At 31.2% G+C, this 12,875-nt stretch overlaps 1 protein-coding gene across 1 annotated transcript; it reads left to right on the top strand.

Annotated features, from left to right (window-relative positions):
* The first annotated feature begins 8,853 nt into the window (after positions 1-8,853).
* Positions 8,854-12,349, top strand: LOC148207507 (uncharacterized). Its single transcript, XM_088118424.1, has 7 exons — positions 8,854-9,036; positions 9,521-9,636; positions 9,724-9,842; positions 10,110-10,272; positions 10,371-10,597; positions 10,714-11,035; positions 11,136-12,349. Exons 1-7 carry the CDS (start codon positions 8,878-8,880, stop codon positions 12,190-12,192), a joined length of 2,163 nt encoding a protein of 720 aa, XP_087974550.1. The 5' UTR covers positions 8,854-8,877; the 3' UTR covers positions 12,193-12,349.
* Positions 12,350-12,875: the final 526 nt, after the last annotated feature.

Here is a 12,875-nt window from a genome sequence, read left to right as displayed (position 1 = left end):
GTCAGATGAATATATATCTGACATACGCCAGATGGATGTATACCTACATAACGCCAGATGGATGTATACCTGATAATGTACGTTCGATGTATCTCTGATATACTTCCAATCTACGTCTGATGTACATCCGATGTATCTTTGATATACATCAAATGTACATATTATACATCTAATATACATCTGATGTATCTCTAATTAATGATATACTCAATATATTTGTAATGATATACCTATGTATATCTTATCTTATATATATCCGATGTTTTCTGATGTACATTTGATGTATAAATCTCTTGTATCAAAGTTTGACACTATAGATAACTAAATATTTTTAAAGGTAGTTGAAGATATGACAAAAATATTTAGTAAAATTTGTAAAATTATATTTAATTTTTAAAATATAGCATTTAAAAAAATCGAATGTCCAATTTTAATTCCACAATTTTATACAAATAAAATGAAAATTTGCGTTATATTTGAAAATTTAAAAAATAGGTAACATATTTTAAAATTATATATAAAAGATTTTTCCAACCTACCATAATTTCTATATTCTTATGTATTGTTAAATAAGAGATGAAATATAAGACATGTGAAACACAAATTAAAAAAAATCACATAAATTAATAGTCAACATCTTCTAAATCATGTTTCAGAGTGTTGTAATACTATTTTTTTATTTTAAATCATTTGTATATCACTGTAAAATATTATCGTATGTATTAGAAGTGGTTTTAACTGAACACAAATTATTTTTGTCAGTGTGTTTAAATCATTTATATCTAAAATAGTAATATTTTACGAGGATTACGCGTGATTTTAAAAAATGAAAAAAAAAAATATTTTGACTATACCAAAATGTGTTCAATCATGTGTTAAGAGGGTCTGCAATAAATGGTATAAAAACAGAAAGTATACCTAAACCAAGCAATATACCACTGACATTATATATTCAATTCTCATCCATAAAACCTCTCTCTTTTTTTTTTTATTTCTTCTTTCTTCTTTTTTTTCATTTAATATTTATGCAGGTGAAAAACAATCATCAAATATGTCATCAACAATCTTTCTATTCCGTCCAAATAATAACAATATCTATCGTTCTTTCTAAAGGGCCCTTTTCCTTTATGTGTCGGGACAGAGATCTAGCTAGCTAGTTATATGCTATCCATGCTATATAATTTAACAAATAATATGGTTGGAGGTGAATTATCACAGTCAAGTGTGTCGGACATCAAGATCATCAACTACTATGATGATCAAAGAATCAAATGAAGAGATTCATGTGAACAAGTTCATGCAGCTCGGCGCCGTTAAAGTCGAGCCAAGCCATATCCTATCTGTCAACCGATCCTTACCAGCTACATGCGAGTCGATCTGAAGAGCATCGTCTGTAGGCGCAAAAGCGACATACACGTTCTTTGACAAGGCACCATGATTATAGGCTGTTACAAACTCTGTCAAGAGCTACCTCTATAAATATAGATTTTTTCTCCTCTCGTGCAGGTACGCGAAACGATATTCTCTCTCGAATATTGATCAAATAATGTACTAACTTAACGTCAGAGTGCTAACTCTGCTTTGCAGATCTTTCGTATGTCGGTAACAAAAGTATAATCTTCGTGATCAAGCTTGATCGTTTTTGTGATGAAACAAATATGAAGCTTGGATTATAATTATAACTTTTGATTTTTCATAATCTTTAATGTTGTCTTGTCTATTACCAACCTAAATATAGTTCAACTAAGACATTATACATCTATTTTAAACATCACTAACCTAAAAAAATATATATACAAATATTTTTCTATCAACTTAATATTTTAAAACAAAACCATTGAACCTAGAATACACAACAAAAATCTTTTCCGTCTCTTGAAGATTTGACTAAAAGATTCAATATTTAAACTATATATAACACACCATATGACACAAATTAATTTTTGGCAACTTGAACAAAATTCCACTAATTCAAGCCTATATTCTTTGTTAAGGATCTCATATGGAATCTAACAAAGATTTACAAAATAAACGAGCTAACCCCTCTCAATGCCAATGATTTTAAGATAGAACCTCGTGGATATTAATATGGTATTAGAGTCCAAAAGCTTAAACGAGCATCCGATTTAAAAATTGGATCCAATTAAGATGAGTAAACCCAAAAGAGGCACCAACTTCGTGATCTCATAATCTTTCGAAAAGTTCGAATGTCCACCCTATTGGAAAAAAGAATAACACAAACTAATTTTTTAAATAAAATAATATGGCCACTCCACTCAATCGACATCCCCATGGTCTACTTGTATAGATATCCACCACAAAGTAAAGTGAAAATTCAATGGTTTATACCATTTTTTTCTCTCATAGAAAATATATCAAAATCCCCACAGCCGACCGTTGGAAAGATCACATTTACTTCACTCTGTAGACCAAATTAAAGCCTAAGTTTTAGCATGAAACACGAAGTGAAAATGATTGACAATTCTACCAACTCTTTTCTTGGCCACTCAAAATCTCCACTTGTCGAGGCCCTTAGCCTCACCCACAAATATCCTAGTCAGTTGTCAAAATTTGCCTTTTCAAAGTATGAAAAGGTTTAGGCATTTTTGATAAATATGTTGTCGGGTAGATGAAGTCAGGTCTGACGAGGATACGGAATAGATGCAAGACGAGCTCATGATAAAATAAACTCAAATTCAGAAGTCCAGTCGACAGTCGAAAGGACCTAACCCAAGATGCCGAGCCCCACGGTCAACCGAGGCCAACCAATTCTGGACCGTCGACATAACCTTCGGTGGCTGCCAACTGACGTCTTCCAAAGATGGATCTGAACCCCTATCTTGACTTGATAAAGCTATGCAACGATGACCTTTCCGACTGATATCTGACCTACGACAATGTATTGAAGCCTAGAGAACTAGATTTCTTGGGAGGTAATGATTTAAACATTATAAATAGAATGGGAGGCTGAATCCTAGAGGTATGCTAAATGACCTTACTCTTTACTATACAACTTCAATCTCAGATTCCGACTTAGGCATCGGAGTATGCTTGGCTAGCACCACACCAATGTTCAATGTTCTTTGTTTTGCAAGCTAACGTCGAGTCTCTATGGGCTATGGTGCGATATTTAGTCAACAAGTCATATCAAATTTCTGCTTCAACATATATTATAGTCCCAAATTAATGAGGTGAAAGAATCAACAAAATAAAGTTTAAATCTCATTTTATCTACTGAAAAGTATCGGTGAACAATTTCATTTAAACGTCATTAAATTATTATAATTATGATTTTAAACATGAATAGTGTATTCAGAAAAATAGGAAAGAAAACCCATGAAAATAGTAAAATATTGTTTTTTTCATCCTAAAAACTGTTAAAAGGTATGCACTCAAAACTATATATTAGGAAGTATAACAAACTAACTCCTACTTTATCTCTTGCATCCTTTATCTAAAATTTAATGTCTTTAGGTATTTAGTTGAATTTTGTAAATGGAATGTTTGCATGACGATTTTGTTTTCAAAAAATTATAATATATTGTTAGTTTTTTACTTTTTTAGATTCGGTGGGATGGAAATTCGAACTTACGACCTCTTGATCGGACATCAATACCTATTGAATTATGTTCTAAGTTGGCATATATATGGTTAGGTATATAGACAAGATTAATAATCAAACTTTCTTGTTCTTTGGGATGACATATAAGTGGTAAAAACATAGGTACGGTCTTGTGGGTATCACCTACCATAGGGATCCCACTTGTATAAACCTCACGACATGGATGATGGGAAATTAAAACAAAAAAAAACAACAATCAAATTTTCTTAAATGACTAGCTTTCAAAAACTCTTTTTTTTTTTAATTTGATGAAGACTTGAATAGTGCTTTTTAACAAGTGAAAAACTTAGAAAATAAAAATTTTTGTTATGCATGTCAATTTATAAAAGTAATTGCAAAATAAAAATACATTTTTATAATAAGATCATAGATTTTAAATTCTATTTTTGGGTTTTTAAAATTGAAAACATGCACAAAATTGTAGAAACATTAGAAATTTAAATATAAAAATTTGTTATCCAATGTGGTCATTAATTTTTTGGAAACCCTAGCTCTAATAACAAATATAATAACAGAGTGTATATTCGATTCTCCATCTCTACCATTAGATTTTGTTATTAATGAGTTATTATGAGTTTACTTGTGGATGGGTTTGATGGAACCAATTTACATTTAGTTTTCTAAATGTAAGCCTATACATATATAGATACATGAGTATGTTCTTAAAATTAATGAATGATGGTGACTATGAGTTTGTCCTAAATATTTGAGTTTTCGATTTTTCTTTTATACTGAAAATATAGTAATAATTTACGGCATGCATGTGCTTTGAAGTAAAATCATAACGCTCAAACGTGTATGGTTAGAAGACGTTTTTAAAATTTTCTTTCATATATATAACCAAATATAAAAGCATATTATTTATGTCAAACGTACAATATTCATTAAATAACTTGTTGGGGGGATTCATTTACTACATTTTTTGCTAGACTAAATGCTTTGAATTTTCAATTGAATCTTATAGCATGAAACATGAGGTGAAAATGACTGACAAGTTCAGCACTCTAATTTTCTTGGCCACCTTAAGTTCCTTGTTGAAGACTTGGCAAAGGCTTTATCAAAAATTCATAAATGTGACCATCCTTGGCCACTCAAATACTTATCTAGCCTTGGGACAAAACCCTAACCATAAATAAAGGTTCGAAAAATATGTGGTACGTCGTATTTATGTCTTACTTTTTAAAGCTCCGTTGGATAACGTTGTTGTTTCTTATCTTTCTCATTCCTCATTTTCAATTTTTGAGAAACATAGACATTCGGTAACTGTTTTTGTTTCTCATTTCTCATTTTTAAGATATGTAGCTACAAAATTAAGTTTTTTTATTTATTATTTCTTTTGTTATTGTTTCTAGTTTTTTTTAAACCTAGATAAAAGTATTATTTATCATTTTTTATTTATAAAATGCACAATAAATATCAAAGATTAATATAACACAAAATTTCAAATATTTAATTTAAAAATTAATTTTCATATAAAATTTTTACTTTTTTCTTGTAATTTAAAATTTTAGATAACAAAAAAAAAACTCCTACCAAGCAATATTTATCAGTTTCGAGAAATATTTTTATAGTTTTCTTGATTGAAAAATATCAAGAATCGGGAAAAAAAAATAGTAAATGAGAAACAAAAAATGTTACCAAACGCATATTAAACTTCTCGATACTAGCTAGCTTGTTAGTTAATTAGGTGTTGTAAATTTGAATTTTAGAACTCTGTGATAGGACGATTTTGCTTATTGTTAGCTCTGTGATAGGACGATTTTTACATTTGGAATCCCAAATGCATGATATAGTGTTATGATAATTCTTAGCTTTAAAACTTTCAAATATATTAATTTTATTTTTTATTGTCTCTAATTAACATCTTTATTTTAAATTTTTCAAATCTAGCTACTGTTAAAAACGAATTTAAACTTTTAATTAAAGTAGCTAAAGAATCTAAAAAGATAATCGTTATGAAATATAACCTAAAATTGGAGCCAAATGTGCAATAAAATTAAAGAAGGATCCGTTGATGTGTGTTTATGTTTTTTTTTTTTTTCTTTTTTTTTCCTTATCGATGTTTTCCTTTTCCCCCTGTAATGAACCCTACGTTTGCCTCTCTTTTTTTTTCTCTTTCTAAAAAAATGTTTCCCTTTTCACAATTATTTTTTCTTTTCTTTTATCAAACCTAATTATTGTTCAACCCATTAAAGTGTTAATAATCTTTACCAAACGTTTGAAATTTTTTCCCTCATTCCCTTGTTTGAAAAAAAAAAAAATAATAATAATAATAATAATAAAGAAGACAAAAACATGTTTCGTAGTGCTTTCTTGCTTTTTGTTCTTAAAATCCTTACGAGATGTTCGAAATTTTTACCTCATTCCCTTGTTTGAAAATTTAAGAATAAAAGACCCGAAAATATTTAATAATCATTTATTAAAGTAAAAGTTTTATATGAAATTTAATTTTTCAAATTAAATATTCAAATTTTGATAAAATATGATAAAATAATATTTTTATCTATATTTTGAAAAAAACTAAAAACTAAAAATAGAAATTAGAAACAATGAATTAATTTTGTTATTTACAAAATTTCTACACAATTTTAGGAATGTTTCTTAAAAATGAGAAACGAAACGAAAACATGATCATGTATTTTAACGTGGAAAATAAACTTGCCTAGAATATAAATACGTTGAATTATGACATCGTTTTTCTTTATATTTCTAGATTATAATATTTAAGTGTACGGTGGAGATTTGACGAATCCCTACATGAGCAAAAATGGCGTTTTTTCACTTGTTGACCAAATTAGTAAATACAAGTCCTTCGTATTTAATGCACTTCATTTCATGAACCACCCATGTGAATCTCACTTTTTAGATGGAAATTAAATCAAATTTAATACCCATTTTTTCATACCAATGGCTTCCTTGGAAAAGGACATTTAAAACCATTTTCTGACTTTGGCCTCCTACGATTTAATTTGGTTCATTATCTAATCATACTGAATCGGGTAGAAAGTTGATTTAGTAAAAGACATTTTTTTAGAGGATGATGACTTGATACGGAGTATCCCAATAAGCAAAAATAATACAGACGATAAGTTCGTATGACACTATGGCAAGAGAGGTGTCTATATACGCACTCAAAAGTAGATCGAATGATATTATTGTTGATTTTTAGAAGAGATTAATATTATTGTTGATTTTTGGCAAACTAATATCCTAGCTAGAAAAGATAAAGATTTTCATGTGGAGAGCATGTCGGAGCTCTCTCGCCCTACCAAACTCAATGTGTATAAAAGAAAGGTAGTCAATGAATGCACATGCCACAACACAAATGCAAAAGAAAGTCGAGTCTAAAACCTATGCAATTTGGACTTGTAAAAAGGTTAAAGGGGCATGGGCTAAGTGGAGCTCGACGACCTCGTTTATTAGATGCAGCTTATATTTATTTTCTCTCTTTTGTATCTCTCTTTTGTAGGGTGGTGGAAGAACTGAATCATGATGAACTAAAAGTCTTTGTCATTTGTTACTTTAATTTGATTACCTTGAAAATAAAATATATTATCTAGTTCTTTTAAATCGTTAAAAATAAAACAATACATAGGAGTATCATACATCTATATTTATATTTGTCATTTTGATGGTGTCTAATTTAAAAATTAAACATTTTTTAATATGGATTTTATTTTAGAAAGTTCAAAATATAATATAATTTATTTTTTATTTTGAATAGGACTAATTTAAAATATATATATATATTATTTTAATTTAACATTGGTTTTTGAAACTAAGTATCTTAACATTATTTTTATTTTAAGTTCACTAGTTTAAAGTTATATATTTTTACAAACTATAATTATTTAAATATGTATTTGAGAAAATAATAATAATAAATTTGCAATGTTGAAATTTAATTATTTAAACTGAAATTTTAAAATTTCTCAATATCAAGACACAATATACATAAAATTGAATTATAATTTATATATTTTATAAATAATTAAAAATTATATATATCTATGAATTAAAAAAATGTATTTGCATTACAATTTAGAAACTTCAATATTAATAATTGTGAGTATGGAGAGGTGTAACTGGAACAATTAAATGGTAAAAAGAAAAAGTTGAATAATTGAAAATCAGAAGAAAAAAATATCGGAATAAGAAATGGTAGTAAAAATGTCAATTTTAAAACTTCAAGATCAAATACACACCTACTACAATTCATGGACCAAAAATGTAATTTTTTTTAAAAAAATACATATATATAATTTTTTGAGGAAAAAAAATTTTAGTAGGTGTGTATCTGATCTTGAAGTTCCATCAAAAATTATATATGTATTTCCTACTATATATATATGAGAGAAATGGTAGAACCAATCAAAATTGAGGAAAATTTTGATGGAACCCTATACATATATAATTTTTAAAATTTTTGTTAGTGAGACAGGTATAGAACATTTAACTTAATTTAAACACATTAACCTTTATCAATGCTCAAATTGACTATTAATTTTAATTTTTGAATGATTCTGAAAATGATAACATGTCATTTAGATATATTCCTCAATTAACAAAGTAAGAATCAATAGGAAACTCTTTTTTTCTTAAATCAAGAATATTTTTTTCCTTTTTATATTATCTTTCAAGAGTGGAGGTTAAAATATCTGACTTCGAGTTTACCTGTCTTGCCCAATTGATAGAGTTATTCAACATTTTTTTTCTTGAGGAAGAATAGAACAAAATAAATTAAAGAGAACAATCTCAACTTGCAGTTCAAAGTTAGACAATCACGTATGAGCTTTTCAATGTGTCGGGTGGGACTCTCCTCCAGCCAGATTTATTCCCGACGCTTTCTTCGAGCATAATTATTCAACTTTAGTGGGAAAGAAACTCATAAATTTTCATTTTTCCACTTCATTACATATATATAACTAATAAAATAAAATAAAAATATTATGCATTTGCATTTGATACTCAAAATAAAGGTAAATGTTAGTTTGTCATTTCAAATTGACCACTATCACCCAATGGGCCTAACTTTTAAGACCCAATTTATTATTGTATATCTATTAGCCGTTACCATTGCCCCACTCCGCACCGTTTTGTCGACGTGGCATCCGAAAATTTGAAAACTAACTTTTTAAAGTGATATTAAAACCAAAATCGACCGTTGGGTTCATACGCTCCTCTGTCAGTTTCCTCATCTGAGGTGAATTTTGAGCTTCCATTCCACGAGAGAGAAGAAGAAGAGATTGACGATAATGGCCGACAATTGCTTGTTTACTGAAGAAGAAATGGCGATTGATGAGGCTGTCGGCCATCCGCAAGCTTACGGCAAGCTCTGCCGCGACCGACATGTCGGATTTTACACCCACGGTCCTCCTTTCATTTTCACGCCTTACAGTCTGAAGAAACGAGAGGTAGAAACGAATCTCTTTTGAAATTATGGTGTAATTTTACGGAAATTTTTGGGAATAAGAACGAACTGAGCTGAGATTTTAGTGTTCTGTTGATTGAATTCCTCCAAATGAGATAATTAAATTCTTCGATTAAGCATAGTAGGGATGAAGCCCTTTCTGCTCTTTCGGAGAAAATTATGCATGATTAGTCCTTGTTCTTTCTCTTTGGCAAATTTTTGTGGATTTCTTGACTAGTCCCCTTCAAATTGTTCGTTTTGAAGGGAATTTTTTAAGATGACATGAATTATGCAAGAAAGTAGAATTCCCCAATCTCTAGTATTTTGAGTATACGAGTAGTTGGGAATTTTTTGCAGAAACCCGAACTTCTCGTTCTGAATCCGATTTTTGTTGTAAATTGTGCTCGAATAACATTATTATTAGTAAACTGTGATTTCTCATTATGAATCTTCATTACAATCGTGTGGGTCTTTGCATAATGTTTCAGGCCGCAGCAGCAAGGGAATTAGATCAGATGTTTCCTATAATAAATCCAAAGGCAAAGCCTACTGCCAAGCCTAAGCTTTTTGTCAGCCTCTTGTGGAAGCAACTCCATCATCTCGGGTAAATAGCTGAGTTCCAATTCTAGTCTTTCTAAAAGCTTCTGTGTGTATGCCTTTTTTTAGATCAATCTGATTTGTGCAATCTCAGGAATGCTGGCTTCGATCCTGCAGTAATTCGAGTCGACCATTACGGCAATGTTCTCTATTATCATGCTGATACGGCTTCACCGCTTGCTTGGGATATTGATCATTGGTTTCCTTGCTCAAGTACGCTTCTAAATTGTTACTCTCTCTCAAGAATATGAATGAAATATCAAATTTTCTGAAATCTATCCATTTGAGCTTTTAGATTCACTGGTGAGAGATCATATCCTATGATAATCACTTGTTGGGTGTTGTGCTAATTTCCATGAGGGTGAGGATTAAGAGTATAATAAAGGACTAAATTTACTGTAGGTCCCTAATGTAGCGGCTTAAGCTTTTCAGTTTAGTAGTGAGTTAATGGTATCTCATAATTTTCTTGCTGAAATACAGGAGGAGGACTGACTGTTCCTAGCAATTTACGGATACTGCAATGGCAAGCCTGCAAGAGGAAACATCACAAGTTAGAATTCCTAGTTCCATGGTGGGATTTTCAATTGGGAATCTCTGTAAACCAGTTTCTATCCATCTTTGCTTCCTCCAACTCAGATTTCAGGTTGGTTCCTTTAATTTATTGATTTATGTTCATTTTGGTTCATAAATATTAAGGTGGTGATCCTATACGTAAGCATTTCCATAATATAATGACGGCAGGCGCAGGGCATTTTCATTTTTGTTCTCTGAAGGTGAAAATGAAGAGCTGAATGCTTCACAGACAGTTGAATCTCATTCTTTTCCACAACATTTCATGGAATCCAAAGAGCGACACGGCTTTGCTCCGGCTGCTATCGTTTTATCTCGAAGAGAATGTTATGATTCTCCATCACCTTTGAGATCATTGGACTACAATAGGCAACCAAGACCAAGTATCCCTATAGTTGGTTGGTTCCTGAAACTCTTTCACGCTCTTGGAAAGTTGAAAATTAAATTTTTTACTAACAGTTTAAATTTGAATCTGTCAAATTGAATAACTTTTGGGTTTTTTGATTAATGTTAGCTTCAAGGAAAGTGAAACCTGAACTTCTTAAAGAGAATGAAAACCCGGACTTCATTACGAACCCATATCAAGCCATTGTCATGGCCAGAGATTCTCTAAGGCAAAGAGAAGAAAGGGGAAAGCTGAAGGCAGAAATAGAGAAAGTAGATGATGAAGTGAATGATATGAAGCTAAATAATGAAGAAGAGAAGCTCACCATTCAGGACCTGGAATTGAAACTAATTAAACACAGGAGAAGGGCCGAGAAATGCAGGCGATTAGCTGAGGCGCAATCGTCCTACAGAACCATGCTGGAGAAGATGATCCGAGATACCATGCACCAGTAAGATGAGATAATTAATGCACTCGTTGCGAAAATCAACTCAAAAAGCAGATTATTGTTCAAATAGACTAAACTTTGTAATTTGATCGTTTTCTTGTAGGAGTGTTATTTACAAGGAGCAGCTGAGGCTGAACCAAGCAGCGAGTAATGCGCTAATGGCCAGGCTCGAAGCGCAGAAGGCAATTTGTGACGCTGCCGAGAAGGATCTTTACCAGAAGTACAGACAGAGAGATGAGCTAGAGAAACAGTTGAGGCCTGAATACGAACAAGTTCGAAAAAGATCAAGAACAGACGATATGTTATTGGAAGAGACAAACTACAAAACTCCTACTTTACATTTGCCAGGAATCAAGCCAAAGACACCTACACACAAAGAGCTGAGATTATTTCTAGAGGAAGAACAAAGAGCTTCTGAATATGCTTTGTCCCAAAATGGAGAGCAGACAAAAAAGGAAACTGATGTGACCATGGAGAAGCCTGGTGAAAATAATGACAAAGCAATTGTTCCACTGGAGGAAGGAAGCTTAATCACTGAAAAGCTTCAGAACTTAGAAATAGGGGAGCCAAAGAAACATGACATGCTTTTTCCTTATCTGCGGGAGTCGGATGTAGAAGACGAAGACGAAGATGAAGAGAGTAGAAAACAGCGCGGGAAAGGAAATGTCGAGAAGTGGCTTCAAATTCTGTTAGAGGAAAACCAAGAAAATGCTGCAGATCATCTCCAAAATGAAGTTGAAAGTAGTGGCACAGGCAAGACTAACGAAATAAGCACAAAACCAAATGCAGATTCCCCACGGAAGGAGGTCGAGATCCCGATAACTATAGAAGAGCAAAACAAAGAAGAAGATAAAGACAGGATTGTTGGAACTGAAGGAGGAGGCAGCAAAGCAGAAAAAGAAGTCAGTACTGAAGAGTGCGAAAAGAATGAGCAGAGTGGGAAGGAAAGAAGGCTCACAAGGACAGACAGTCCAAGGATCTTCAGGAGAATCCCATCTTCACCATCTCTGATCTTGGGGGGGATGAAGAAGGGAGTGGACTGTATGGGAAAGAAACCGATAGTAAACGGAGAAGACGATGTCGATGGCGAAAATCATGCTGCGAAAGACAGCTTCATCAAATCCTCTATCAAGACACTCAAGAAGGCAGTAAAAATATGAAACTTCCCTGTTTCAGTTGTGCCATTATTTGGTATGTTTTTTCTTGCCATATAGTGATTTTTTTTTTCTTTTCAGAGTGTTGGTTATTCTCTTGAAAGCCAATAAGTCAGTGCAATTATATGCGCTCTATGTAAAAGATTTAGTGCATTTCCATTCATGTGTATGTTTATAATATACGTTTTTTTTTAAGAATATAATATATGTTTTTTGGTGTGGCAAAAGTACAATTTTATTTATAAACATTCTTAAACCGGATAATCTTTTATTAAAAAAAAAAAAGCAGATAAATTTTAATGGTTGAGTTTCATGTTTTGTCTTTATATTTTCAGCCTTATTAACTGAATTTAAAAAGTTTTAATTACATTTATGAGTATTTGATGGAATCCGAGTGCGATAATTCATTTTTAAAATTTGAATGAAATTGTGTGATAGGACATCGATCAATTAGCGGTTAAAACAGGTGATCTGATTAAATTTGATAAATTTTTTGGACAATTCGTTTATTTGATCAATTTTTGGACAATTTGTGTATTCTATTCCTAATTTTTCAAGTTTATTGTTCCTTCAAATTTTCAAATCTTTCCGATCGAGAAAAATAAAAATCAATATCTTAAAATTTCAATAATTTGTCTCTATGTTTTGCATTGATTACCTACTCGGTCAATTTGTCAAATTTGTCAACT

The sequence above is a fragment of the Momordica charantia genome, unplaced genomic scaffold (genome assembly GCF_013281855.1).
Source record: "Momordica charantia cultivar OHB3-1 unplaced genomic scaffold, Mcharantia_2.0 BLBB01000151.1, whole genome shotgun sequence".
Classification (NCBI taxonomy): domain Eukaryota; kingdom Viridiplantae; phylum Streptophyta; class Magnoliopsida; order Cucurbitales; family Cucurbitaceae; genus Momordica; species Momordica charantia.
This window is presented reverse-complemented; position numbering and strand designations above follow the sequence as displayed.

Bases quoted from the DNA above. Each gene is read 5' to 3' on its own strand.
- LOC148207507 (XM_088118424.1), top strand. From the start codon at position 8,878: ATGGCCGACAATTGCTTGTTTACTGAAGAAGAAATGGCGATTGATGAG. The intron at 9,637-9,723 runs GTAAATAGCTGA...GTGCAATCTCAG, and splicing joins AAGCAACTCCATCATCTCGG to GAATGCTGGCTTCGATCCTG. The intron at 11,036-11,135 runs GTAAGATGAGAT...GTTTTCTTGTAG, and splicing joins ATCCGAGATACCATGCACCA to GAGTGTTATTTACAAGGAGC.